This window comes from Hemiscyllium ocellatum, chromosome 4 (assembly GCF_020745735.1).
Source record: "Hemiscyllium ocellatum isolate sHemOce1 chromosome 4, sHemOce1.pat.X.cur, whole genome shotgun sequence".
Taxonomy (NCBI): domain Eukaryota; kingdom Metazoa; phylum Chordata; class Chondrichthyes; order Orectolobiformes; family Hemiscylliidae; genus Hemiscyllium; species Hemiscyllium ocellatum.
The window spans coordinates 142,266,609-142,293,631 of NC_083404.1; the positions used below are offsets into that span (position 1 = coordinate 142,266,609).

At 44.6% G+C, this 27,023-nt stretch overlaps 1 protein-coding gene across 2 annotated transcripts; it reads right to left on the bottom strand.

Annotated features, from left to right (window-relative positions):
• Positions 1 to 394: 394 nt before the first annotated feature.
• On the bottom strand, positions 395 to 23,464 carry tmub1 (transmembrane and ubiquitin-like domain containing 1). 2 transcript variants are annotated; one of them, XM_060823961.1, is made up of 4 exons: positions 23,335 to 23,464; positions 21,857 to 21,931; positions 6,058 to 6,837; positions 395 to 846 (listed from the first exon to the last, which is right to left on the bottom strand). In XM_060823961.1, the coding sequence occupies exons 2-4, from the start codon at positions 21,865 to 21,867 to the stop codon at positions 495 to 497; spliced, it is 1,143 nt and encodes a 380-aa protein (XP_060679944.1). In that variant the 5' UTR covers positions 21,868 to 21,931; positions 23,335 to 23,464; the 3' UTR covers positions 395 to 494. The 2 variants fall into 2 exon arrangements, with proteins under 2 accessions (XP_060679944.1, XP_060679946.1); XM_060823963.1 differs by lacking the exon at positions 21,857 to 21,931.
• Positions 23,465 to 27,023: the final 3,559 nt, after the last annotated feature.

Here is a 27,023-nt window from a genome sequence, read left to right on the forward strand (position 1 = left end):
GGTCCATTGGGAAATTAATTTGGGATAGACCCAAAGAGCTAGCAGGACTATGATGGGCTTAAGGACTTCACATTTGCTGTAAACTTTATAGTTCCAAATGGTCAGTCCATAGTATAATGGAAAAGCCAAATCCTCCAGCAGCAAGTCCATTTAATAAGGACAGGAGCTGCTGCACAGTCTCCACTTCCTTTTGAATGGGTCTGCCTCCAGGTGACTTCTAGGATAAAAGTTCCACTGTTCGCTCTGTGGAAATGATGGGGGGATATGGAAAATCCACAAAATGCCTGGACTCCAGCCTCGAGCTACAAAGAGCTTTATGGATGAAAATAACATGGTCAATTTGCGCTGTCAGAAAAAAGGTTAAATCACACCGCAATAATATAATCATCAGACCTTCTCAATCATTTTGAATTTAATAGATAAAAAATAGAGCTTGTCAGTCCCAAGTCTGGTGTCCCTGGTAACTGGTTCCAGGATTGGCTGTGGTCAGAATCTCACCGCCTGTAAGCTCCAAAGGCCACAAAGCTGAACAGAATGGTGATGCCAACAAGCGAGATGGTAGCAGGTGCAGTGAAAAACTGCCGGTAGTTGATCTGGTAATACCACAGCACCGAAAGCATGAGGAAGAAGATTGGCAACATAAGGCCCCCAATGTTGAGAGTGGTCTCAGTATGCTCAGCTGCGTGACTCCCTGCAGGTGACTGAGGTGTGGCATTCTGCGAGATGTGGCAATGAATGACACAATTATTGACAATGTGAAGCGAGGAGAGCGTCCGTGTGTCGTCTCCAAGTAGCTGCCCCTGGTAGATCAGCCGGATCTGATGTTCCTGTTGAGGGAAGTGAATCCTGGTGGAAAGGTTTAAAGAGAGGGGAAACAAACAGATTAACAAGCAGGAGACAGTGAGTACTGCAGATGCTGGAGATCAGAGCTGAAAATGTATTGCTGGAAAAGCTCAGCAGGTCAGGCAGCATCCAAACAACAGTTCATGGGCAAATTAGAAATGGAGGACAAATTCCTGAAGAAAGGCTCATGCCTAAAACGTCGATTCTCCTGCTCTTTGGATGCTGCCTGACCTGCTGCGCTTTTCCAGCAACACATTTTCAGATTAACAAGCAGCCAAAATGTAGAGGCTGAGAGATAGCACCAATACTCCTGACACAAACCACACAACTGCTTCAGCCACAGATTACATTATGTAAGTCCAAACACTTCAGTTACTGCTCTCCTGAAGATTCTAACACACGCTAAGTTTTAAAACCAGAACAGGATAGCTCTCCTGCCTAATCACCATGCTCCAACTCTGAGCTGGGACATGCTGTGGTGGCAACATGCATGATATCAACATTGATTCAAGTTTGTCTTCACTGGGGATTGAGAGGTGGTGGTGGTGGTTTGGAGGATGGTGGCAGGGGAGGTGTTGGGGGGGGGGGGGGGGGAATACACAGACACGGCACAAAGGAGACACAAACACGGACAGAGCTCAGGCTTCATGGGCTAACTTCTTTTCTAGGTTACATGGTTTTGTGACATGCACACAAAAACCAGCTGTGTACAGTGCACAAACACTAAGCAGCATCTGACTGTGGCAAAATACAAACAGAACAGAATATGTAGCACTCACCTTCACCTGGACCTGGAGTATCCCGCTCACCCTTGACTCACACCTGCTCTCACCCCCGACTCCTACTCACCCTTGATACGTGGGGGTACCAGCCCTCACCTCTTACTTACAGGAGCATCTGCACTCACTTCTGACCCGCCCACACCCTTGACCTAATCCAGCAGGACCCTCAACCTGCCCTACCTCCTGATCTGGCAGGGGTACCTACACTTACCCACAAACTATGAGGGGCATCTATCCTATAAATGGCTGCAATAGAAACACCATAGACATAAACTGAGTTTACAGAATGACAGAATTATTATGGTGCAGAAGGAGGTTGTTCTGTTGATGCAGCCTACAGCAGTTCAGGAACAGTGGAGGACTTTCAAAGTGCACAGCAAGAATATATACCAGTGAAAAGGAAGGACTGTAGGAAAATGAGTAATCAGCCATGGATGACCAAGGAAATAAGGGAGGCTATCAAAGATAAGACATACAAAGTGGCAAGAGACATGGGGAAACTAGAAGATTGACCTTTAAAGTTTTCCCAACAGAAAGCCATAAAAAAAGCTATAAAGAAAAGTAATATAGATCGAGAGTAAACTAGCTCAGAATATAAAGATAGCAGAAGTTTCTACAAGTATATAAAATTAAAAAGAGTGGCGAAGGTCCCTTACACGACAAGAAGAGGAATTTAGTAATGGGAAATGAGAAAATAGCCGAAGCATTGAACAAGTATTTTGTTCAGTCGTCACAATGGAGGACACGATCATGCCAGTAATTCAAAAAGAGATGAAGATCAGTGAGGATCTAGAAAAAATTATCACGAAAGAGGTATTGTTGGGCAAGTTAATGGAGCTAAAGGTAGACAAGACTCCTGGCCCTGATGGGATGCATCTCAGGGTCCTAAAATAGATGGCGGGAGAAACATCAAATGTGTTTGTGTCAATTTTCCAATATTTGCTGGACTCTAGGGCAGTTCGAGCAGATTGGAAAACAGCAAATGTCACACAACTGTTTAAAAAGGATAGCAGACAAAAGATGGGGAATTATAGGCTGGTTAGCTTAACTTCTGTAGTGGGGAAAATGGTTGAATTTATCATTAACAAAGAAATAGCAAGGCATCTCAATAGTTGTTGTCCCATTGGGCAGAAACAGCATAGGTTCATGAAAGGCAGGCTACGTTTAAGAAGACATTATAAACACAGTGAACAACAGCAACCCAGCAGATGTGATTTATTTGGATTTCCAAAAGGGATTTGACAAGCCACACAAAAGGCGGCTGCGTAAAATAAGGTTACATAGTGTTATGGGCAATGTATTAGCATGGATAGAGGATTGGTTAACCAACAAAAAGCTAAGAATGGGATAAACTAGTGTTTTTCTGATTGACGATTGGTGACTAGTGGTGTGAGTCAGGGATCAGTGTTGAGACCACAATTGTTTACAATTTACATAGATGATTTGAAGGTTGGATTGCAGGTGGAATAGGTAATTAAGATGATAAATGGAATTTTGCCCTTCACTGCTAAAGGAATGAGTTTGAAAGCAGGGAGGTTATGCTGCAGCTGTATAGGGTGCTGGTGAGCCCACACCTGCAATACTGCATGCAGTTTTGGTCTCCTTCCTTGAGAAAGGATGTATTAGCACTGGGTGGTGGAGGGTGCAGAGGAGGTTCACTAGGGATTGTATTCATTGGGATTTAGAAGAATGAGGGCGGAGCTTTAGAAACATATAAAATTACAAAGGGAATAGATAAGATAGAAGGAGGATGTTTCCACTGGCAGGTGAAACTAAAACAAGAGGGGATACCTCTAACTTAGGGGCAGCAAACTTAGGTAGAACTTCTTCACCCAAAGGGTTGTGAATCTGTGGAATTCCTTGCCCAGTGAAGCAGTTGAGGTGATTGCTTTAAAAACAAATAATTTTTTTTGAACTGTAAAGGAATTTAAGGTTATGGTAGGGGGGCAGGTAAGTGGAGCAGAGGCCACGAAAACATCAGTCATGATCTTACTGAGTGGCAGAGCGGGCTCGAAGGGCCAAATGGGCTACTCCTGCTCCTGGTTCTTATTTTCATGACAGCAACCTCTAAATACAGAAGTGCCACAGGGATTAGTGCTAGGCCCTCAATTATTTACAATATGTAATAATGACTTAGATTAGAATAGAATCCCTACAGTGTGGAAACAGGATCTACAGCCCAACAAGTCTACACCGACCTTCCGAAGAGTAACCCGTCCTATTACTCTACATTTACCATGACTAATGCACCTAACCTACACATCCCTGAACACTATGGGCAATTTAACTTGGCCAATTCACCTAACATCTTGGACTGTGGGAGAAAACTGGAGTACCCAGAGGAAACCCACGCACACACAGGGAGACTGCACAAACTCACAAAGACAGTTGCCCGAGGCTAGAATCGAACCCAGGTCCCTAGTGCTGTGAGGCAGCAGTGCCAACCATTGAGCCACCATCTTACCTTGGATGAGGAAAGTGAATTTACTATCGCCAAGTTTGTGGCTGACACAAAAATAGGTGGGAAGGCAAGTAGTGGGGATGACACTATGAATCTTAAAGGGAGCTGAGTTTTATTTAAATGATACAGAATGGTGTTTCTGAGCCTTTGTGCCAAAATCGCAAAAATCCAGGCTCATCAGTACTGTGGAAGATAAATGGAATGGCCTTTATTTCCAAGTGAATTAGGTATAAATATTTTGTATCAGTATATAGTTTTGCTAAAACTATACTGTCAGAAAGGTCACACACAGTTGGATGACTGAACAATTTTCATCCCCTAATCCAAGGGAAGGATCTGTACTCCGAGTTTAGAAGAATGATGGGAGATCTGATTGAAACTTAGAGAATACCAAGAGGTTAGATAGAATGGTCATGGAAAAGATAGGACCTGAGGGCACAGCTTCATATTGAAGGGAGACCCTTTAAAACTAAGATAAGAAAGAATTTCTTCAGCAAGAGGGTGGTTAATCTGTGGAGCTCATTGTTGCTAAGGGCAGTGGAAGCCAAGTCATTGTATTTCAGATAGAGACAGATAGGCTCTTGACTGGCAAGGGGATCAGGATTACGGGGAGAAGGCAGGAGAATGAGTTAAGAAACATATCAGCCATCATTGAAAGGCACAGCAGACTTGATGAGCTGAATGGTCGGATTCTGCTCCTATATCTTATGGTCTTTAGATATACTAACTTTGGATACAGTGTAGAGAAGGGTTTTTTTTTACCTTATTCATTGACGTGGCTATTACTGGCTAGGCCTATCCTTAATGTCCAGAGGGCAGTTCAGAGTGAACCACATTAATGTGGATCTGGAGTCACAAGTAGGCCAGGAACAGGTAAGGATGGACTAAAGGACATTAGTGAATCTGATAGGTTTTTCTGACAACAGTGGTTTCATGGTCATCATTAGACTCTTAATTCCATACTTTTATTGAATTCTAAAATTACCATCTGCCATGGTGGGACTTGAACCCAGATTCCCCAGAGCATTACGCGTATCTCTGGATTAATAGTTCAACAAAATACTAAGACATTATCTCCGTAGTGAAGTTCAGAGTGGCTTTCTTATGAGATCAGGTTGAGTAGATTGTATCCACTGGAGTTGAAGTGAGTGAGGAGACTTTATTGAAATATATAAGGCTTTTAGTGGGCCTGATACTGTAGATGCAGAAAGGCCATTTCCCCTTGTGGAAGAGTCTAAGATCAATGAGTATAATCAGAGATTAAGGGGTTACCCATTTCAGACAAAGATGAAGAATTTTCTTTTCTCCAGGAGTTCTGAATCTGAAATTCTGCACTGTAAAGGCTTGTAGAGGCTGGGTCATTAATTATATTTAAGGCTGAGAGAGACAGATTTTTAGTCAAAAGGCAATCAAGGATTATTATGGTAAAAACAGGAAAGTGGAATTCAGGATTATCAGATCGAGTCATGAATTGAATGGCAGAGCAGGCTCAATGGGCTGAATGGCCTACTTCTGCTCCAGTGTCGTATGGTCACAATAGGTACTAAAAGAAAGGGCGTGTGTGGAGGAAGAGAGACAGCGTTAGAAAGCAATGTGGCACCAAGAGAGGAACGGTGCAGAAATGATTTACAAGGATGTTGCCAGGATTGGAGGATTTGAGCTTAGGGAGAGGCTGAATAGACTGGTGCTGTTTTCCCTGAAACTTTGGAGGTGAGGGGTGACCTTATATAGGTTTATAACATCATTAGGGGCACGGATAGGGCCAAATGCTGGCAAATGGAACGAGACTAGGTTCGGATATCTGATCGGCATGGACGAGCTGGACCAAAATGCCTGTTTCTGTGCTGTACATCACTGTGACACAATAAGAGACACATGATATTGAGTCATGCTATAAATTGCCTGCCTGACGGAATAACTCCATGAATTGATGTGTCACAAAATCAAAGCAGTGCTGAGTTGGGTTTTTACCTCTTTATCTCTCCAATTGTGTCTTCAGGTCTAACCCGAGCTATTCTCTCAGTGTCATTCAAAAACTTTAGCCTCAGCATTATGAAGCGGTCCTCCGTACAGTCACTGTCTGAGCTTTGGTCACCAATGTTTAGAGTTTCAAGTCCCTCCCCATCAACAGAAGTCAGACGCTGACGTAACTGCGCAGTATCAAGTGGTGAGGTGAGCAATTCAGACACATCTGTATCCAGCCCGTCAGCTCCTTTTTCAGTGGGAGATGTTTCATGTTTGGCTAAAGTCTCTTCCTCTACTTCATTCCCTTTTGCTTTTTCCTGAGCCTCCACCTCCTCATAATGATTCAATCTCTCTTCCTCTTTGCTCCTTTTCTCCCTCTCCTCTTCCTCTGCTTCCTCCTCCTCCTCGCTCTGCTTCTTCCTCTCCACTTCCTCCTCCTCCTCCTCGCTCGGCTCTTCCTCCTCCTCCTCCTCCTCTTCGCTCTGCTTGTACTCCTCAGCAGTGCGTTCAGACTCTGCTGAGTTGGATGTAGTTTCTCCTTGGTGTGTTAAGTGGTTGGGCGGAGAGGTGCAATGGGTCTGCTGCTCCTGTGGGGTAGCTACAGGGGAATCCTCAGCTGGTTGTAGCTCCTGATCAGCTCGTTCCACAGTGCGAGTGGAAGCCCAGGCCAGGACTAACACCAACACCATGAGAAACAAGCTGAAGAGTATGGTCACCTCATCACCGACTCCTTCAATCACTGCCATGATACAGATTACCGCCTGCCAGAAACATTCAACTGGGAAACTGAAAAGCAAAAAGGAAGACCATGAGCTGCAATATATGCAAAGATGATTTCAGGAAACAATCTGAATGAAAACAAAATGATTAGGAAACCTGGTGAATTAACATGAACATCATTCAGAAAGTATCTTTTTCATGTTCACAGTAAATGACCATGGCTGTCTGGATCAGCATTTACTGACCATTCTGAATTGATGAGGGGATATTTGAGAGTCATCCACATTGCTATGGATCTAGAGTCACACACAGGCCAGACCAAGTAAGGACAGCAGTTTCTTTCCTTAAAAGGACATGACTAAACCTGATGAGTTTTTCCTGACAACAGAGTAGTTTCATGGTCATCATGAGTCTCAACTCCAGATTTTTATTGAATTTTAATCCGATCACCAGCCATTGAGAGATTCGAACCCATGTCTGGAGAACATTACAAGGGTCTGTGGGTTAATAGTCTAGGCTAGCACCTCCCTTTCTGGCACTGGTTATTCGTATGGAATTACTGACTGTGACAATAGATGCTCTGTCAAAGACAGCCAGCTCACATTTGAAAAGGGGAATTCAGATTAGGGTATATTGAATTTTTTTGAGGTAACTTGAAACTTATAATCTTAAAAATTCCTTTATATCTGACATTTAAGAGAATACAAGACCAATATGTGCAATCCACCTACGCAGTCGAACTGTTTTAACTGTTACCCAGTGAATCTACAATGTATGGTACATGCTTCGAGGTCAATCTCTCCTCCTCGAGATGCAGGGCCCATAACTGACCCCACTCATTGAAGATACAGTCTGACTCCACAGCTCAGTCTGATTGCAGCTTTGCTTCAGCCCTCACTTTTCAATTTACATAATCCCTACCTTTATTGTTATTCTACATTTTACCTCTGTAGCTCTGTAACACTCAGACTTCCAGGGTTGCACCACTGAGAAATTTCTCTGCTCTTCTTTCAGTCGAAAACAGATGACCCTACATTTCCCCACATGGAATTCCAGTTCGAGTTTTATTCTCTGCATGAACCTATCATTGTCCCTGTGCAACTTATTGCTGTGCATGAGTCACCTGACTCGATGAAAACAAATAGAAACTATTTCCTCTGTTGGGAGAGCCCAAACAAAAAATTTACTAAAAAACAGACAGGCCATTGAGTAGGGGATGTGAGGAAGCACTTTGACACACAAAGGGGAATGTGGATATGTAGAGCACTCTCTTTGTGTTGATACATGTGTCTGATAGATCTTTGTTGGGTCAGGGTTACAGTATGAAGTCCAATGAGTTAGACATAGATCAGCCATAATCATGTTGATTGATGAACAGGCTCGAAAGTCAAGAGTGTGGTGTTGGAAAAGCACAGCCTGTCGGGTAGCATCTGAGGAGCAGGAGAACCGGTGTTATGAGCATAAGTTCTTCATCAGGAATCAAAGGGCTAAGTCACATTCTCCTGCTCCCTACCTCACCTAGACCCACATGCGACTCTATAATTCTTACAACTCCAAGTTTTGACAACGCAAGAAATGTAGAAGGGTCTGCAGAGTAGAACAAAGATGGAAAAGCTATTCAAAAATTAGAATGTGTAGGAAGACATCACTTGATAAATGTTAAAACAAAGGAAACACTTTTAGGAATCATGACACATTGGGCCTATTACAGCCTCTGAAACAGACAAGCAGTTACCAAGGGTTTCTTGTGATGCAGTGGTAGCATCCCTACCTTTGAGCCAGGAGGCTCAGGTTCAATTCCCACCTGTTCCAGAAGTGTGTACTAACATCTCCAAACAGGTTGATTAGAATACAAATTTTTTACAGCCATATCAGGACAACCAGTGAAGGGCCTGCATCACCACCTCAAGAACAAATAATTGTCAACTTTTTAAAAAGATTACTGTATATTGATACCCAGCACATTAGGATAACAACAGTACACCACGTAGTACACTCTGGCTAATTGCCAGAGAGTTGTTGATGTTCTGCAGATATGGTTCACTGAATTCCCCAACTGAGAACTGTGCACCTGCTTGGCATAAGCCAGCATCCACACATCTTGTTGATGCTGAACTGAATACAACTGTATACGTCATAATCGGAATCCTCTGCTCAACACCTCTCTCTGGAATCGGCTGATTGGGCCGTGTTCAATCAGTCCGCAGCTACCTTGGACGAGTACACCACCACTATCACAGACTTTATCAGCAAGCCTGTGGAGGACTGCACACCGAGGAAGTCAATCCGGTATTCCCCAACAGGAAACCCTGGATGAATCAGGACATACAGAACCTGCTAATAACCAGAGGTGAGGCCTTCAGATCAGGAGACTCACTCAAATATTAGGAATCCAAGTATGACCTTCATAGCCACTAAGACAGCCAAGGACCAATACTGATCCAAACTAGAGACCCAGACACCCAGCAACTATGGCAAGGACTGAATGACATCACAGGTTCTAAAAAGAGACAGTGCAAGATAGTACACGATGACATATCCCTCCCACATTGTCTCAATGCCTTCTCTGCTCACTTTGAGCAGAATTTTTGTGGAGACAAACACCTATTCCAACACATCCTGACGAACCTAACAGGCACTGCATCAGAGGTCAGATCTGTTTTCCTTTATGTGAATCCAAGGAAAGCGATGGGACCAGACTGAGTACCAGGCTGTGCACTCACAGCATGCGCAGATCAACTAGCAGAGGTCTTCTTGGACATCTTCAACCTCTCCCTGCAGCACCTGCCTGTTTCAAGAGGACTAATATCATCCCTGTGCCTAAGGCAGCTCATGCAGCATGTTTCAATGACAACTGCTCAGTCGCCCTACCTTCAGTGGTCATGAAATGCTTTGAAAGGCTGGTCATGGCATTAAACAACTCCAGTCTCCCCACTACTCTTGATCCACTGCAATTTGCCTATCGGACCAACAGATCCATGTCAGATGCCAGATCACTCCTCTGATATCTTGACACCAAGAACAGCTACATAAGAATCCTACTCATTGACTACGGTTCAGCCGTCAACACTATTATCCCCTCGAGACTGATCACTAAACTTAGGAATCTTGGACTAAGCCCCACGCTCTGTAACTGGATCCTCAGTTACCTGACCCACAGGCCACAATCAGTGAAGACTGGGGACAATATTTCATCCTCACCAACACTCAACACTGGACACCCCGCCCCCCCCCCCCCCCCCCCCCCCCCAACCAAAGGGGTGCGTACTCAGCTCCCCTACTGTACTCACTGTATATACCCCTGACTGCGTCACCAAATACCAGACCAATGCCATTTACAAGTTGGCTGATGACACTACCATAGTCGGTGGAATCTCAAGTGGTGATGAAACAGACTACAGACAGGAGATGGAAGACCTGGAAAAATGGTGCACTGAGAACAACCTAGCTCTCGATGCCAGCAAAACTAAGGAACTCATTACTGACTTTCGATGGGATGTTACTCATGCCCCCCTACACAGTAACAGCACGGAGGTGGAACGAGTGGAGATTGTCAAGTTCCTGGGAGTGGTCATCCACAACAAGCTTTCTTGGACTCTTCATGTGGACGCACTGGTTACAAAGGCCCAACAACGTCTCCTCTTCCTCAGGCAGCTGAGGAAATTTAGCATGACAGCAAATACCCTTGCCAACTTTTATAGATGTGCCATCAAGAGCATTCTGTCTGGATGTATCACTACCTGGTATGGCAACTGTATCATTCAAGATCGGAGATGGTTACAGAGAGTGGGGAACTCGGCCTGGACAATCACAAAGACCAACCTCTCAACTATAGAATCTATCTACCAGGCCCGCTGTCAAGGAAAGGCCGCCAGCATTCTCAAAGATCCATCACACCATGGCAATGTTTTTCTACAACCTCTACCATCAGGGAGAAGGTACAGAAGCCTGAACACACACACCAGCCAGTTTCGTAACAGTTTCTACCCTACTGCTGTTAGAATACTGAATGGACTCTCAAACTCCTGAACATTCACCTGTCCCTGTGTTTTTGTTTTTGCTGCTGTTTACCTATTATTTACTATCGATGCTACTTAACTCTGGGATCTGCCTGTATTGCTCACAAGACAAAGCTTTTCACTGTGCCTCGGTACACGTGACAATAAATTCAATTCTCCTGGCTTCCTGTCCTCACAATATTATTCCCTCACACATCCAGTGACTTACCAAAAACCACCAACTAGTTCAAACCATCTGTGCTGCACCTCTCTCACTTATGATGACATGACCAACCCACCTTCTTCCCTGATTTCATCTCAGCACTCTAAGGATCACACGTCCTGAGCAAGCAGGACTACTGCGAACATCCTCTGCATCAAGGAATGGGAGACACAGGAAGTCACTAACAACTTACTTGTGAAAAACTCCAGCAATTGAATGACTTGTTTTGAACAGCCACAGCGACAGCGTCAGGACAGGCTAGGGCCCCTGTGCAGTCATCCTGCCCTGCTGGGGCCTCAGTGCAAATCCAAGATGAATTTGTGGAGAGCGACAATGCTCCACATTGCTAAAGAGTGAGCCATCTACAGAGATGATAACTTGATTCTAGTGATTTGCAATCACTAAATAATAAATTAGTCCCCTAGACCAGTGTGAGGAATTGAGACAGGACGCAGCAATGAGCTACGGCACTGTGTGCAACTTAGAGTGAATGAATCTCAGGACAGATAAAGGTGCATGAAGGTTGTGAAGAAAATAAAGGAAATTGCAGGAACTCAATTGCACAAATGGCACAGAACTCAGTAAATACTAGAGTGGAAAAGGCAGAAGTTTGCCCAGGCGTGTTCTGCACACAAAGTGCAGCACAGTTCAACATGGCTGAAGGGAATTTTTTTTTCTTTTGCTGGATGTGGGTATCACACTGGGTCAACAGTTATTGTCCATCACTAGTTGTCTTCAATAAGGTGGTGGTGAACTGATTCTTAAACCTCTGCTATCCTTAGGATGTACCAACACATACAATGCAGTTAGGCAGGAAGGAATGGTGATATTTCCATGTCATGATGATGATGAGTGGCTAGGATGGGAACTCATGTATTTGGTAAAATTCTAGAATCCATCATTAAGGATGAGATTTCTAAGTTCTTGGAAGAGCAGAGTCAGATTAGAACAAGTCAACGTGGATTAAGTAAGGGGAGGTCGTGTAGAAACCTGTTGGAATTCTTTGAAGAGGTGACAAGTAGGTTAGACCAGGGAAACCCAGTGGATGTGGTCTATCTAGACTTCCAAAAGGCCTTTGATAAGGTGCCACACGGGAGGCTGCTGAGCAAGGTGAGGGCCCATGGTGTTCGAGGTGAGCTGCTGGGATGGATTGAGCATCGGCTGTCTGACAGAAGGCAGAGAGTTGGGATAAAAGGTTCTTTTTCGGAATGGTAGCCGGTGACGAGCGGTGTCCCGCAGGGTTCAGTGTTGGGGCCACAGCTGTTAGCATTATATATTAATGATCTGGATGAAGGGACTGGGGGCATTCTAGCGAAGTTTGCCGATGATACAAAGTTAGGTGGACAGGCAGGTAGTACTGAGGAAGTGGGGAGGCTGCAGAAGGATCTAGACAGTTTGGGAGAGTGGTCCAGCAAATGGCTGATGGAATTCAATGTGAGCAAATGCGAGGTCTTGCACTTTGGAAAAAAGAATACGAGCATAGACTACTTTCTAAACGGTGAGAAAATTCGTAAAGCCAAAGTACAAAGGGATCTAGGAGTGCTAGTCGAGGATTCTCTAAAGGTAAACATGCAGGTTAGATTAGATTAGATTACTTACAGTGTGGAAACAGGCCCTTCGGCCCAACAAGTCCACACCGACCCGCTGAAGCGCAACCCACCCATACCCCTACATATACCCCTTACCTAACACTACGGGCAATTTAGCATGGCCAATTCACCTGATCCGCACATCTTTGGACTGTGGGAGGAAACCGGAGCACCCGGAGGAAACCCACGCAGACACAGGGAGAACGTGCAAACTCCACACAGTCAGTCGCCTGAGGCGGGAATTGAACCCAGGTCCCTGGCGCTGTGAGGCAGCAGGGCTAACCACTGTGCCACCGTGCCGCCCACTGAGTCCACGATTAAGAAAGCGAATGCAATGTTGTCATTTATCTCAAGAGGGTTGGAATAATAAAGCACCATTGTGCTACTGAGACTTTATAAAGCTCTGGTTAGGCCCCATTTGGAGTACTGTGTCCAGTTTTGGTCCCCACACCTCAGGAAGGACATACTGGCACTGGAATGTGTCCAGCGGAGATTCACACGGATGATCCCTGGAATGGTTGGTCTAACATATGAGGAACGGCTGAGGATCCTGCGATTGTATTCATTTAGAAGATTAAGGGGAGACTTAATAGAGATGTACAAGATAATACATGGCTTGGAAAGGGTGGACGTTAGGAAATTGTTTCCGTTAGGTGAGAAGACTAGGACCCATGGACACAGCCTTAGAATTAGAGGGGGTCAATTCAGAACAGAAAAGCGGAGACATTTCTTCAGCCAAAGAGTGGTGGGCCTGTGGAATTCATTGCCGCAGAGTGCAATGGAGGCCGGGACACTAAGTGTCTTCAAGGCAGAGATTGATAGATTCTTGATGTCATGAGAAATTAAGGGTTATGGGGAGAATGCAGGTAAGTGGAGTTGAAATGCCCATCAGCCATAATTGAATGGCGGAGTGGACTCGATGGGCTGAATGGCCTTACTTCCACTCCTATGTCTTATGGTCTTATGATCTTATTTGCTGTCCTTGTCCTTCTGCAAGGTTTAAGCTACAGATTTGGAAGGTGCTGTTACAGGAACCTTGGTAAATTGCTTCAGTGTAAATGGTAAATATTGCTGTGACTGAACATCAGGAGGGAGGGAATGAATGAAGGTTATGATGCCAATCTTTGAGTATTGTTGGAGATACATCTATCCGGGCAATCTGAAAGTATTCAACCACCCTCCTGACCATGCCCTGTAGACTGGCTTTGAAAAGGTGTGTTGCTCACTGCAGGATTCCTAGCCTCTAGCCTGCTCTTAAATCTACAATAATTATATGGATCATCCAGTTCAATTTCTGGTTAATGAAAATCCCCAGGATGTTCAGTGAAGATTCAGTGATGGTAAGACCACTAAATGCCAAGGGCAATGGTGAGAGTTGGAGAAGGTCACTGCCTGGTAATTTTGTAATTAAGCGTTTCTCACCACTTGTCAGCCCAAGCCTGGATATTGTCCAGAACTGGCTGCACTTGGATATGAGTGGATAAAGAGTGGAGCTGGAAGAAGCACAGCAGTCAAGCAGCACATTCTATGACTGAGATATTGTTCCAAGGTGAAATGGAATGGAATCTGAATATTGAAGGAGATTTAACAAGGGCAGGATCCTAGAAGATAGAGAGGTGGCTCTCTTAGTTAATATTACATCCAAGTTTACAAAACCAGTAAGAGAAAGGCTTTGAGTAGAGATGAGAAAGTCAAGTCAGTCGCGGGAGTGTGCACAGACATCCAAACAATAACCAAGCAGTAGGATGAAATATAAAGTTCTTAAAATATTTTAAGGACAGTTTCTTAAATCAGCACATTCTGGGACAACCCAGAGGTCAGGCTATACTAGGACAGGCATTGCATAACAAGATAATATCAATCAATAAAGTCATACTGAAGTAGGGGGCCTGTATTTAAGGAGAGAAGACAAAATTCAAAGGAGATGTGAGGAGCAAGTTTTTTTTTTGCAGAGAGCGGTAGGTGTGTGGAGCGTGCTGCCAGGGGCAGATATAATAGGTACGTTTAGGGACTTTTAGTTAAGCAGATGAATCTGAAGGACATGGACCAACAGATTACTGCAGTGGAATTTGGCATCATGCTCAACACAACATTGGCAAAGATGGCCAGGTCAGAAAATAGGGCAAAACATAAAAGGATGTAAAGAGTGATCAAAAGCAATGATGTAAAAATGACAATATGTGAACAGGCTAGCTAGAAACATAAAATATAAGGGTCTCCACACCTACTTAGAAAGGAGGAGTTAGCAATTGGCCCTATAGATCATGACTCTGGATGATTAATCCTAGAAAATAAGCAAACGGCAGGTGAACCGAGCAGACATTTTGCATCAGCCTTCACAGTGGAGGATACAAGTAACAGCCCAGAAGCACAAGAACAATGACTAACATTTATACTTCATGCTGATTGGTAGGTAAATGGAGTCACTGGTGCACAGGGCCTTATCCTTTGCAGACAGAACACATTGAATCTGTATCAACAAAGCAGCTCACAGCCATTCTCTGGTTCATTCCAATACCATGACTAATCCGGGTCAAACTGTCTGGTTCAAAACAAAGCGTGTCAATTAGCACTGATGGCGCTTTCTCCAAGGCAACATTGCTACTAATCCAAGAGTCCACTTGCTAATGAAACAGCCCTCTCCACTCAAAGTATGATTGTTGGCTTTTTCCTTAAAATGGTATTCTTGTGAATTGTCCTGATAAGTGCACGACAAAAAGCTTCACCAAAACGTATTTTAGGACTTGGGTTTCGGCAAAAATGGCTACATGACATAGGTGATGTGTACAGTTGGGTACAGTTCTCCAAAATTAAATATAATGAGAAGTTTCTATCAGAATGAAAAACAGCGAATGTTATGCCTGAAATCAAGCATACAGGTCCAGTAGGCAGTGTGTTGGCCATCACAGAGAATTCAAGCACAGGAGTGGGGATGCCTTGCTGCAATTGATCAGGGCTATGAAGGGAGTGCAAGAAGCATTTACCAAACTGATTACTGGAATGGTAGGACTGACGTATGAACAGACACTGGATCAGTTATGAAGTCATAGAGTCATAGAAATGTACAGCTCAGAAACAGACCCTTCGGTCCAACTTGTCCATGCTGACCAGATATCCCAACCCAATCTAGTCCCACTTGCCAGCACTTGGCCCATATTCCTCCAAACCTCTTATTCATATACCTATCCAGATGCCTTTTAAATGTTGCAATTGTATCATCCTCCACCACTTCCTCTGGCAGCTCATTTCCCTCTGCGTGAAAAAGTTCCCCCTGGGTCTCTTTTATATCTTTTCCCCTCTCACCCTAAACCTATGCCTTCTAGTTCTGGACTCTCCCAACCCTGGGAAGAAACTTTGTCTATTTATCCTATCCATGCCCCTCAATTTTATAAACTTCTATAACGTCACACTTCAGCCTCTGATGCTCCAGGGAAAACAGCCCCAGCCTATTCAATCTCTCCCTATAGCACAAATCGTCCAACCTTGGCAACATCTTTGCAAATCTTTTCTGAATCCTTTCAAGTTTCACAACATCCTTCCAATAGGAAGGAGAACAGAATTGCACACAATATTCCAACAGTGGCCTAACCCATGTCCTGTACAGCTGCAACATGACCTCTCAACTCCTGTACTCAATCCTCTGACCAATAAAGCAAAGCATACCAAATGTCTTCATTATCCTATCTATATGCGACGCTACTTTCAAGGAGTTATGAACCTGCATTCCAAGGTCCTTTTGTTCAGCAATACTCAATACGACCTTACCATCAAGTGTATAATTCTTGCTCTAATTTGCTTTCCCAAAATCCAGCATCTCGCATTATCTAAATTAAACTCCATCTGCCACTTCTCAGCCATTGGCCCATCTGATCAAGATCCTATTGTAATCTGAGGTAACTTTCTTTGCTGACCACTGCACCTCCAATTTTGGTGTCATCTGCAAACTTACTAACTGTACCTCTTATGCTCATATCCAAATCATTTATATAAATGACGAAAAGTAGTGGACCCAGCACTGATCCTTGTGGCACTCCACTGGTCACAGGCCTCCAGTTTGAAAAACAACCCACCTCCACCACCCTCTGTCTTCTACCTTCAAGCCAGTTCTGTATTCAACCAGCTAGTCCTCCCTGCATTCCATGAGATCTAACCTTGCTAACCAGTCTCCCATGGGGAACCTTGTCGAACGCCTTACTGAAGTCCTTATAGATCACATCTACTGCTCTGCCCTCATCAATTCTCTTTGTTACTTCTTCAAAAAACGCAATCAAGTTTGTGAGATATGATTTCCCACGCACAAAGCCATGTTGACTAACCCTAATCAGTTCATGCCTTTCCAAATACATGCACATTCTTCCCTCAAACAACTTGCCCACCACCGATGTCAGGCTCACTGGTCTATAGTTCCCTAGCTTGTCCTTACCACCCTTCTTAAACAGTGGCACCAGAGTGGCCAGCACCTCACCTGTGATGATCGATGATACAAATACCTCCGCAATGGGCCCAGTAATCATTTCCCCAGCTTCCCACAGAATTCTAGGATATACCTGATCAGGTTCTGGGGATTTATCCACTTTTATGTTTCAAGACATCCGGCACTTCTTCCTCTGCAAAATGGACGTTTTTCAAGATGTCACCATCTATTTCCCTACATTGTATATCTTCCATGTCCTTTTCCATAGTAAATACTAATGCAAAATACTCGTTTAGTATCTCCCCCATCTCCTGCAGCTCCACACAAAGGCCGCCTTGCTGATCTTTGAGGGGCCCTATTCTCTCCCTGGATACCCTTTTGTCCTTATATTTGTAAAAACCCTTTGGTTCTCTTTAACTCTATTTGCCAAAGCTATCTCATGTCCCCTTTTTGCTATCCTGATTCCCTCTTAAGCATTCCCTACTGCCTTTATAATCTAAAGATTCACTCGATCTATCTTGTATATACCTGACATGTTTCCTTCTTTTTCTTAACCAAAACCTCAATTTCTCTGGTCATCTAACAGGAATATACTGTCTCTGGACTCTCGTTATCTCATTTCTGAAGGCTTCCTATTATCCAGCCATCCCTTTACCTGCTAACATCTGCCCCCCCCCCCAAATCAGCATTTGAAAATTCTTGCCTAATACTGTCAGAATTAGCCTTCTTCCAATTTAGAACTTCAACTTTTAGATCTGGTCTATCCTTTTAAATCTGATAGAATTATGGTCACTGGCCCCAAAGTGCTCCCCCACTGACACCTCAGTCACCTGCCCTGCCTTATTTCCCAAGAGTAGGTCAAGTTTTGCACCTTCTTCAGTAGGTACATCCACATACTGAATCAGAAAATTGTCTTGTACACACTTAATTCCTCTCCATCTAAACCTTTAACACTATGGCAGTTAAAAATCGTACTATTCTTACAGATAACTTAGATCTCCTTACAAATTTGTTTCTCAATTTCCCACTGACTTATTAAGGTGTCTATAATACAATCCCAATAAGGTGATCATCCCTTTCTTATATCTCAGTTCAACCCAAATAAATTATCTGGATGTATTTCCTGAAATATCCTCCCTCAGTACAGCAGTAATGCTGTCCCTTATCAAAAACACTACTCCCAGTCCTCTCTCACCTCCCTTTCTTTCCTTCCTGTAGCATTTGTATCGTGAAACATTGTATCGTCCATCCCTGAGCCACATTTCTGTAATTGGTATGATATTCCAGTCCCATGTTCCTAACCATTGCCCTGAGTTCACCTGCCTTCCCTGTTAATCCTCTGGCATTGAAATAAATAGTTTATTTGATCTCTTGGAACCTGACATACCCCTTATTGCATTAAAGCCAGATTCGATACCAGAAACTTGGTGTTCATACTACATTTCCCTGAGAATATATCACCCTCTACATTTTCCAAAACAGCATACTTGATTGAAATGGGGATAGCCACAGAAGACTCCTGCCCTACCTGCCTACCTCTCTTACCTTTCCTGGAGTTAACCCATCTATGTGACTGTATCCGCAACTTTTCTCCCTTCCTATGACAGCCATCACATCCCCTTGCTCTTGTAAATTCCTCATTGCCTCTAACTGTCTCCAGACATGAATTTAATAGAATGACCAGTAAGTTTGCATTTTACACAAAAATTAGTGGTGTGGTAAACAGTGAGGATTAAAGCCTTAGAATTCTACAGGATGATATTGATGAACTGAACAAAGCAGATGGAATTTAAACTAAAAAGTGAAAGATGTTGCATTTCAGAAGCCCGACAATGTAAAGTAGTACACATTGAATAGTAGGACCATAGGAAGCACAGAGGTTCAGATGAACCTTGGTGTATGTGTCCATAAATGCTTGAAGGCAGCAGATTAGGTAAATAAGGTGAAGAAAGCATACAGGATGTACATCTTTGTTGGTTAAGGCACTGAATGCAAGAGCAGGGAAGACGCTGTTCTTAACTCTGCCTGAAACTTTCTTCCTGCAAAGGTAATGGAGGTGGTGAGTCCTTGAATATTTTTAAAATCTTGCTACTTCAGCTTTGTTTTAATGAGTCAGGGAGTCAAGGTTAGGAGGAAAAGGCATTCTCAATAATATATCACAGCATAAGTCCTACTACAGTTCAGTAATAGCTTGAATTCACATAGAATAACAAAGTATTGATAAGTAGGAGGTATGAGAATGATTGTCTTTCATTAAGATATAAGTGACCAGATCCATCTAAGATACTGAGAGAAGTCAATGGAAATTGCAGAGATACTGGCCATAGTTTGAGTCCTTCTTGGATACAGTTGTGTGGCCAAATTTGGAAAATTCAACATGCTATAGCTTTATTCAAAAAGGCATGCAAAATTAAATCCAACGACTCCAGGTTAGTCAGTTTAACCTCTGCAATGAGAACGCTTTTATAAATGATTGAGTATTGGACTTGGGAAGTCACATTGAGGTTGTACAAGTTATTGGTGAGGCCTCTTCTGAAATACAGTGTCCAGTTCTGGTCACTCAGTTATAGGAAGGCTATTATCAAGCTGGAGAGGGTTCAGAAGCAATTTACCAGGATGGTGTTGGGTACAGAAGGTTTGAATTATGAAGAAAGATTGAATAGGCTGGGACATTTTTCACTAGAGTGTAAGGAGGTTGAGAGGCAACCTGATACAGGTTTATAAGATAATGAGAATTAATGGTAGCTGCCTTCATCCAAGGATGGGGGATCTCTAGACTAAGGGGCACATCTTTAAAGTGAGAGGAGAGAGCTTTTAAAAAGACACAAGGCAATTTTTTTTTTACACAGAGTGTGGTTCAGGTGCAGCCTGAGCTTCCACACCTGAAGTGGTGGATGTGAGTACAATTACAATCTTTAGTTTGGATAGATACATGAATAGGCGAAAGCTGGCACCACATGAGACCCAGCTATGCCTGCGTCTTCATTGGGTATGTGGAACAGTCCATCTTCCACAGCTACATTGGCACCGTTCCCCACCTTTTCCTCTGCTACATTGATGACTACATGAGTGCCACCTCGTAGTCACACAAGGTGGTTAAATAGTTCATCAACTTCACCCCAACCTCAAGTTCACCTGGACCATCTCTGCCACCTCCCTCCCCTTCCTGGACCTCTCCAGCTCTGGCGACCGACTAAACACAAACATCTACTTCAAACCTACAGCTACCTGGACTGCACCCCTTCCATCCTGCCTCCTGTAAAAACGTTATCCCTTATTCCCAATTCCTCTGCTGGCATCTGCTCCCAGGAGGAGGGAGAGGACTTACGGTGGAGGCGGGGGTGGGGGGGTGGAGAGGAGAAGAGGTGTGGGCGCAGGTCTCCCCTCTCCCTCCCCCCCACCATTTCTACCACCTACAAACAGACCCCACCCCCAGGGATAATATTTCCCTCCCCACTCTTATCTGCGTTCCAGAGAGACTATCCCCCTCAGTGACTCCCTTGTTAGGTCCACACACCCCACCAACCCAGCCTCCACTCCAACATTCCCCTGCCACGAGTGCAAACCTGCGCCCACACCTCTTCCCCTCTCCACCTTCCACCCCCCCCAACCCGCCTCCACCAAAAGCCCCAAAGGATCCTTACACATTCAACACAGATGTTCCTGTACTTCCACACATGGCATCTGCTGAGTCCGTTGCTCCCTGAAAGTGAAGTCACAGGTGGATAGGATAGTGAAGGCGGCATTTGGTATGCTTTCCTTTATTGGTCAGAGTATTGAGTACAGGAGTTGGGAGGTCATGTTGCGGCTGTACAGGACATTGGTTAGGCCACTGTTGGAATATTGAGTCACCTTCCTATCAGAAAGATGTTATGAAACTTGAAACGGTTCAGAAAGATTTACAAGGATGTTGCCAGGGTTGGAGGATCTGAGTTACAGGGAGAGGCTGAACAAGCTGGGGCTGTTTTCCCTGGAGCGTCGGAGGCTGCGGTTACTTATAGAGGTTTATAAAATTATGAGGGTCATGGATAGGGTAAACAGGCAAAGTCTTTTCCCTGGGGTCGAGGAGTCCAGAACTAGAGGGCATAGATTGAGGGTGAGAGGGGAAAGATATAAAAGAGACCTTAGGGACAACTTTTTCACACAGAGGGTGGTACGTGTATGGAATGAGCAGCCAGAGGAAGTGGTGGAGGCTGGTACAATTACAACATTTAAGAGGCATTTGGATGGGTATATGAATAGGAAGGGTTTGGAGGGATATGGACCGGGTGCTGGCAGGTGGGACGAGATTGGGATATCTGGTCGGCGTGGACGGGTTGGACCGAATGGTCTGTTTCCATGCTGTACATCTCTATGACTCTATGGTCTCCTCTACATTGGGGAGACGGGACGTCAACTTGTGGATTGTTTCAAAGAACATCTCAGACGCCCGCACTAAACAAGCCCACCACCCCGTGGCTGAATGCTTTAACTTCCCTTCCCACTCTGCTAAGGACATGCAAGTTCTAGGCCTCCTTCACCGCCAAACTCTAGCCACTCGATGCCTGGACGAAGAATGCCTCATCTTCCACCTTGGGACACTCCAACTATACAGGATCTTTGTGGATTTCACCACTTTCCTCATTTTCCCTCCCCCGATCTTATCCCAGATTCAACCTTTCAACTCTGCACCGCTTTCTTGAGCTGTCCTACTTGTCCATCTACCTTCCCACCTATTCGCTTCACCCTCCTCTCCGATCTATTACCTTCACCGCCACCTTCACCTACCTATCACATTCCCAGCTACCTTTCCAGCCCCACACACTTCCCAATTATCTTTCAGCCCCCTTGGGCCACCCCCCATACCTGATGAAGAACTTACGCTTGAAACATTGACTCTCCGGCTCCTCGGATGCTGCCTGACTGGCTGTGCTTTTCCAGCACCACGCTCTTTGACCTAGATACACAAATAGGAAAGGTTTGGTGCTATATGGACCAGGAGCAAGCAGGTGGGACTAGTTCAGTTTGAGATTATGCTTGGAATGGACTGATTGGACCTAAGGCACTACTGTATGATTCTATGATTTGGACAAATAATTCAGATGTTGCTGAACTGAGAAGAAAGCCAGCACAGATTTGTGAAATGCAAATTTTGGTTAAATAACTTGATTGGGATTTTTGATTAGACTAACAGAGAAATGGATGAGGTTAATGCATTTAATGTGGTATGACAAATTCCCAGAAGGCTTTTGATGAAATGCCACATAACACACTTGCCAGCAAAGTTTGGATCATGGAATTAGAGGTGTATTGGCAACATGACAATTGACTGATTTGGTAAAGTGAACACGAGATCGATATTGATGACAACTTGGGTGCACAGGATATGGCCGAATTTTGAACTGAAGAGGACAGTGATAGAATTTGGAATGACACACAGATTGGTGGAACTGGCGGATGACACTTCATATAGTTAAAAATAAAGCATTTTGGTGGGAAGAGGAGTGACAATATTCATAGGATAGAACTGTAAAAAAAAAGCCACATTTGCAGAGGGACCTGGAGATACTTGTACACAAGTAGTTTAACACATGTTCAGAGAGCAGTTAACAAAACATTGAATATTCTGGCACTTATCAATAGGGGCAGAGAGTACAAGACAAAGGAGGTTATGATGAACTTGTTTAAAATAGAGGCTCAGCCTCACCTTGTTTGGGTAAGGGTTATTCAATTTGAGAGGATACATCTGCGTAATGATCTTCTCAAGCTTACAGAAGAGAATCATCTTGATGCTTTCTGTATTAACTAGAAGCTGCACTGGCGAAGTACATAGAGATAGCAATGTGTTCCATCTACAAGATGCACTGCAGAAATTCCCCAAAGACACTTATCCAACACGTTGCAAACCCACGACCACTTCTATCCAGAAGGACAAGGGCAGTAGACAAATGGCCCGTGCAAGGTCCCCCTCCAAGCCAGTCACCATCCTGACTTGGAAATATGTTGCCAGGTCAGAGTTCTGGAGGACATTGTGGGCCTACCTACAGCAGGGACTGCAGCAGTAACAAGGCGGCAGCTCACCCCCATCTCCTCAAGGGGCAACTAGGGACGTCCCAGCAAAGGTCACTGTGGAGCACCTACTTCACGGGAAGACCCCACACCGGTTTGGACAGCGGTGTCTGGGAGAAGACCCCTGTAAATAGGCGGCACCACCACCGGCGGCTCAGGCCAGGGGAGGGCGGGTGCTGAGACCTGCTCCAGGCCTCGCCCACAGGCACCCGGCCCCGCGGACCGACTGGGCTCCCGGGGGGAGATCTGGGCCCGAGGCAGTGCAGTCTCCCAGCAACAGGCTGTACTCACGGTTCGGGGTGGCGGCTCCATACTTGACTCGGACTCGGGATGAGGCTCAGGCTCGGCGTCGGCCGCAGGCCGGGGAACGGTGTCCCATCATGACGTCAGCGCCACCGACTCCCAACTTACGTGCTGGCTCTGACGTCAATACGCACACTGGGTCAGGACCCCGGAATGCGCATGCGCACCGTCCGAGGATAGTATACCGAGCTGGTGGACAGAATGGCAGTGGCTTTTCAACCTTCTGCTACATTCCTCATTGAGACGGGAAGCATCCGCTATTCTGCCCGTGGGCAATGGAATATGCGCAGCCTCTGTTCCGTCGAAAGGTAATGGCGGATGCTATTCCCAGCGTACACCGCGAAGGAGAAAGTCATCTATTGAACCAATAGGCGCCTCGGATTTCATTGGGAGCCTACACCGGCGCGAGGCCCTCTGGGAGGCAGAAGCCGCCATTCCCTGTCCCAGTGAAGAGGTAAATTCTCCATTCCATCGCAATTTTTCTAACCTGAGTGCGCCCAATATGCCTTACACCCAATCAGCGGTGGTCACTTCATAAAATTCTGTAAATATTTGCGATTGCGGGAGGGAATTTAAGACGGCGGCGACCCAGAAGGTCTGAGTTTGTTGAGCTCTGCCCAGGGCCCAGACAAAGTCGGGTGTCTACCCTCCCCTCACCTGTTAAACTACTAAAAATAGGTGTTTTTTTTGGCTGCTATAGCCATTTTGCATCAAACTTTAGCAGTTTGGTACATTCTAAAACGATTAAAGGTAAAGAAGCACGGAATTCGTAACAGGCAGGGAATCCCGCCTCCCCGGTAGCAACAGATGCGTTCGCGGCCGCCCCAGGGGACTTGCCGACAGAGGCGAGCCTGCTCTTGGAGTTTATCAAGCTGCAAGAAAGGATTCAAGGGAGGAGACTCAGTCCAGGTGGGAGTTGATCTCGGTCCTGCTGCAGAAGCATGACTGGGAGACGGGCCACAGCCTCTGACACTGGGCTGAATCTTCTGTGGGTCAGATCGGGGCACTGGAACACCGGGTCCGGGCCTTTCACGAGCAGGTCGAGGTCGTTGGAGGAATATCCGGTTGCTGGGCCTTCCGACTGAGGAAGAAGGCCAGCTTGTTAACTGTTTGGAGCAATGGCTCACACAGCAGCTGAGGCTGGAGTCTGAGGTTGGCCGGGTGCGAGTTGAGCGGGCCCACCGAGTCGCAGTGTACAAGCCTGGGTCGGACTAGCGCCTCCGCCCGGTCCTAGTGTGCCTCTAGCATTACAGAGACAAACAAATGTTGCTGGAGGCCTCCAGAGCACTAGGGAAAAATCCCCAAGCTATGGTATACAAGGGATCCAAAATAATGCTGTTCCAGGATTTCTCTCCGGTCGTGGTACGTCTGAGGGATTTAAGTATTCAGTTATCCATGAGATACCCAGCATCGCTGGGGCTTCAGTCACGAAGGGTCTGTGTATAACTTTGGATTGCCAGAAAAAGCAGAAGAATTTTTAGACGCTCGTAAATAAACTGATTGAACTGATTTATATGGACAATTATTACATTTTACCCCTCTTTTCATCCTTGCCCCTCTTTTGTTTTCTTTGTTATCTTACCTTTTTAATCTTTATTTATAATTTGCCTGGCTTATCTGATTGTTGGGTGATTTTGAGTTTTCCTTTAATATCTGTTGGGATTGTAGTTTTATATATTTTATTTCATGTTGCTGCTTTGCCAAGAATGCCTAGGGTAATAATATGGAAGGGATGGGTTGAATGCCCACTTTTAATTTCCTTGTTATAAGATATTGGTTTTTGTTTATCTTACTTTGTGATGTCTGGAGCGAGGGCATGGGCCCAGCTGCAAGGAGTCACGGTGGAATTATTGGATGGTAGGGAATGCCCTCCATTGACAAGGGGGGAAATCTCCTTTTAATTATGTTTATGTTGTTATATCTTAGGAGCAGTTTTTAGTAGTTTTGTTTTAGTAGTTTCAAAGGTTGTATTTTTAAATTTGTGTGAATTGTTTATGGTCTCTACTCAATGCTTTTTGAGTGGGGTTCTTCCTCTTGAGGGGTCACGGATTTTCCTGAATGATCATGGCTAGCCATGCGTTTAAATGGTGCACCTGAAATATCAAAGGGAGTCACTCGCCAATTAAAAGGAAAAAGATAATAACAAGTCTTAAAAAAAAGAGAAGGTCAGTGTAGCCCTTTTACAGGAGACACACCTAACTGACAAGGGGCATTTGAAGCTGCAGCAGGGAGGACTTGGTCGGGTGTTCTTCCCATCTTTCAACTCATAAAAGTAGCTAAATGGCCATTCTTGTCTGGAAGAAACTTCCATTCCAAATGTTAAGCCAAATAAAGGATAAGTCTGGGTGGTTTATAATACTTAAAGCTCTAAATATGGAGAGGAATACAGATTTTAAATGTATATTGCCCTCCCGGCATATTCTTTTAAATTCGTAACAGATGCACTTTCCAGTTTGATGGCCCTTGGGGGAGAGTTATAGGGAGAGAGTTTAATTGTATTATTGATCCTGAAGTCGACAGGATACCTAGGAGCTCTGTTGGTATATCTCTGCCATCTAGGCAGTTGGTTGATCTGAATAGGGAGTTGGGACTGGTACTTATGTGGAGGTGTCTTCACCCTGAAGGTAGAGATTTTACTTTTTATTCTAATCCATACCAGAATTGATATGTTTTTTTGTCCCCTTGACCTTTCTGAATTTGATAATGTCCTGTAAAATAGGGAATATAGCTGTTTCTGACCATGCGGCAGTGTATATGTAGGTCAAGGCTAGTGGTGATAAGATGGACTCCCAGCACTGGCATACGGATCCTTTCCTATTGAAGAATAGTAAGTTTATAGAATACTTTTTGCAGGAATTTAAAGCTTTCTGGGGCATTAACTTAGGTATGGCTAGTAAGCCTGTCAGTGATGTGGGAGACTGCCAAGGCATTTGCGCGGGACTTGATGATCTCCTATTCTGCAACCCGGAAATGACAGGGGAGAACAACAGTGCCTGCTTGATGCTCACCTGAAGGCAGCTCAGTCAGAGTATGCTGATAGGCTGTTCATAACTAAATTGCAGTGGATTACAGCCCTCAGGGCTGCTTTGAATGTTTCACTTACTCAAACAACAAAGAGGGAGATACTATTTGTGAAGCAGAAACTATTTGAGTACAGTGATAAACCGGGCAGGTATCTAGCATAACTTGCCAGAAAGAAGAAGGCTCCCCAATCAATTAAATCTATTAGACAAGGTGCTGGTACTCTGACTTGTGATCCTAAAAAGATCAATGCAGCATTTAGAAAGTTCAATTTTGAGCTGTATCAGTGTGAGGCTAGTGCAAGGAAAATGGCATTTTTTTTAAGAACCTGGACCTCTCTGGCATAACCTCGGAGCAGAGATCTTTTTTGAATGCCCCCCTGACAATCCAGGAAGTGCAGGTAATGGTGAGGCAGCTCCAGAGTGGCAAAACACCCATGTCAGATGAATTTCAGAGTGAGTTATATAAAGATTTTATAGACTCATTTAGTCAGGGTTGTCTCCTGCCTTCCCTGATAGAAGCAAGTATCTCTCTCATCCTCTAGAAAGGGAAGCCCCAGACAACTGTACTTTGGACAGGCCGATATCCATATTAAATGTGGACTTTAAAATCCTCTCAAAAATGCTGGCAATAAGACTGGGAGAAGGTTTTGGCAT

Excerpts from the sequence above, each read along its gene's own strand:
- tmub1 (XM_060823961.1), bottom strand. Across the intron at positions 847-6,057 it reads ACAATTGGAGAGATAAAGAG|GATTCACTTCCCTCAACAGG; the intron begins GTAAAAACCCAA and ends CCTTTCCACCAG.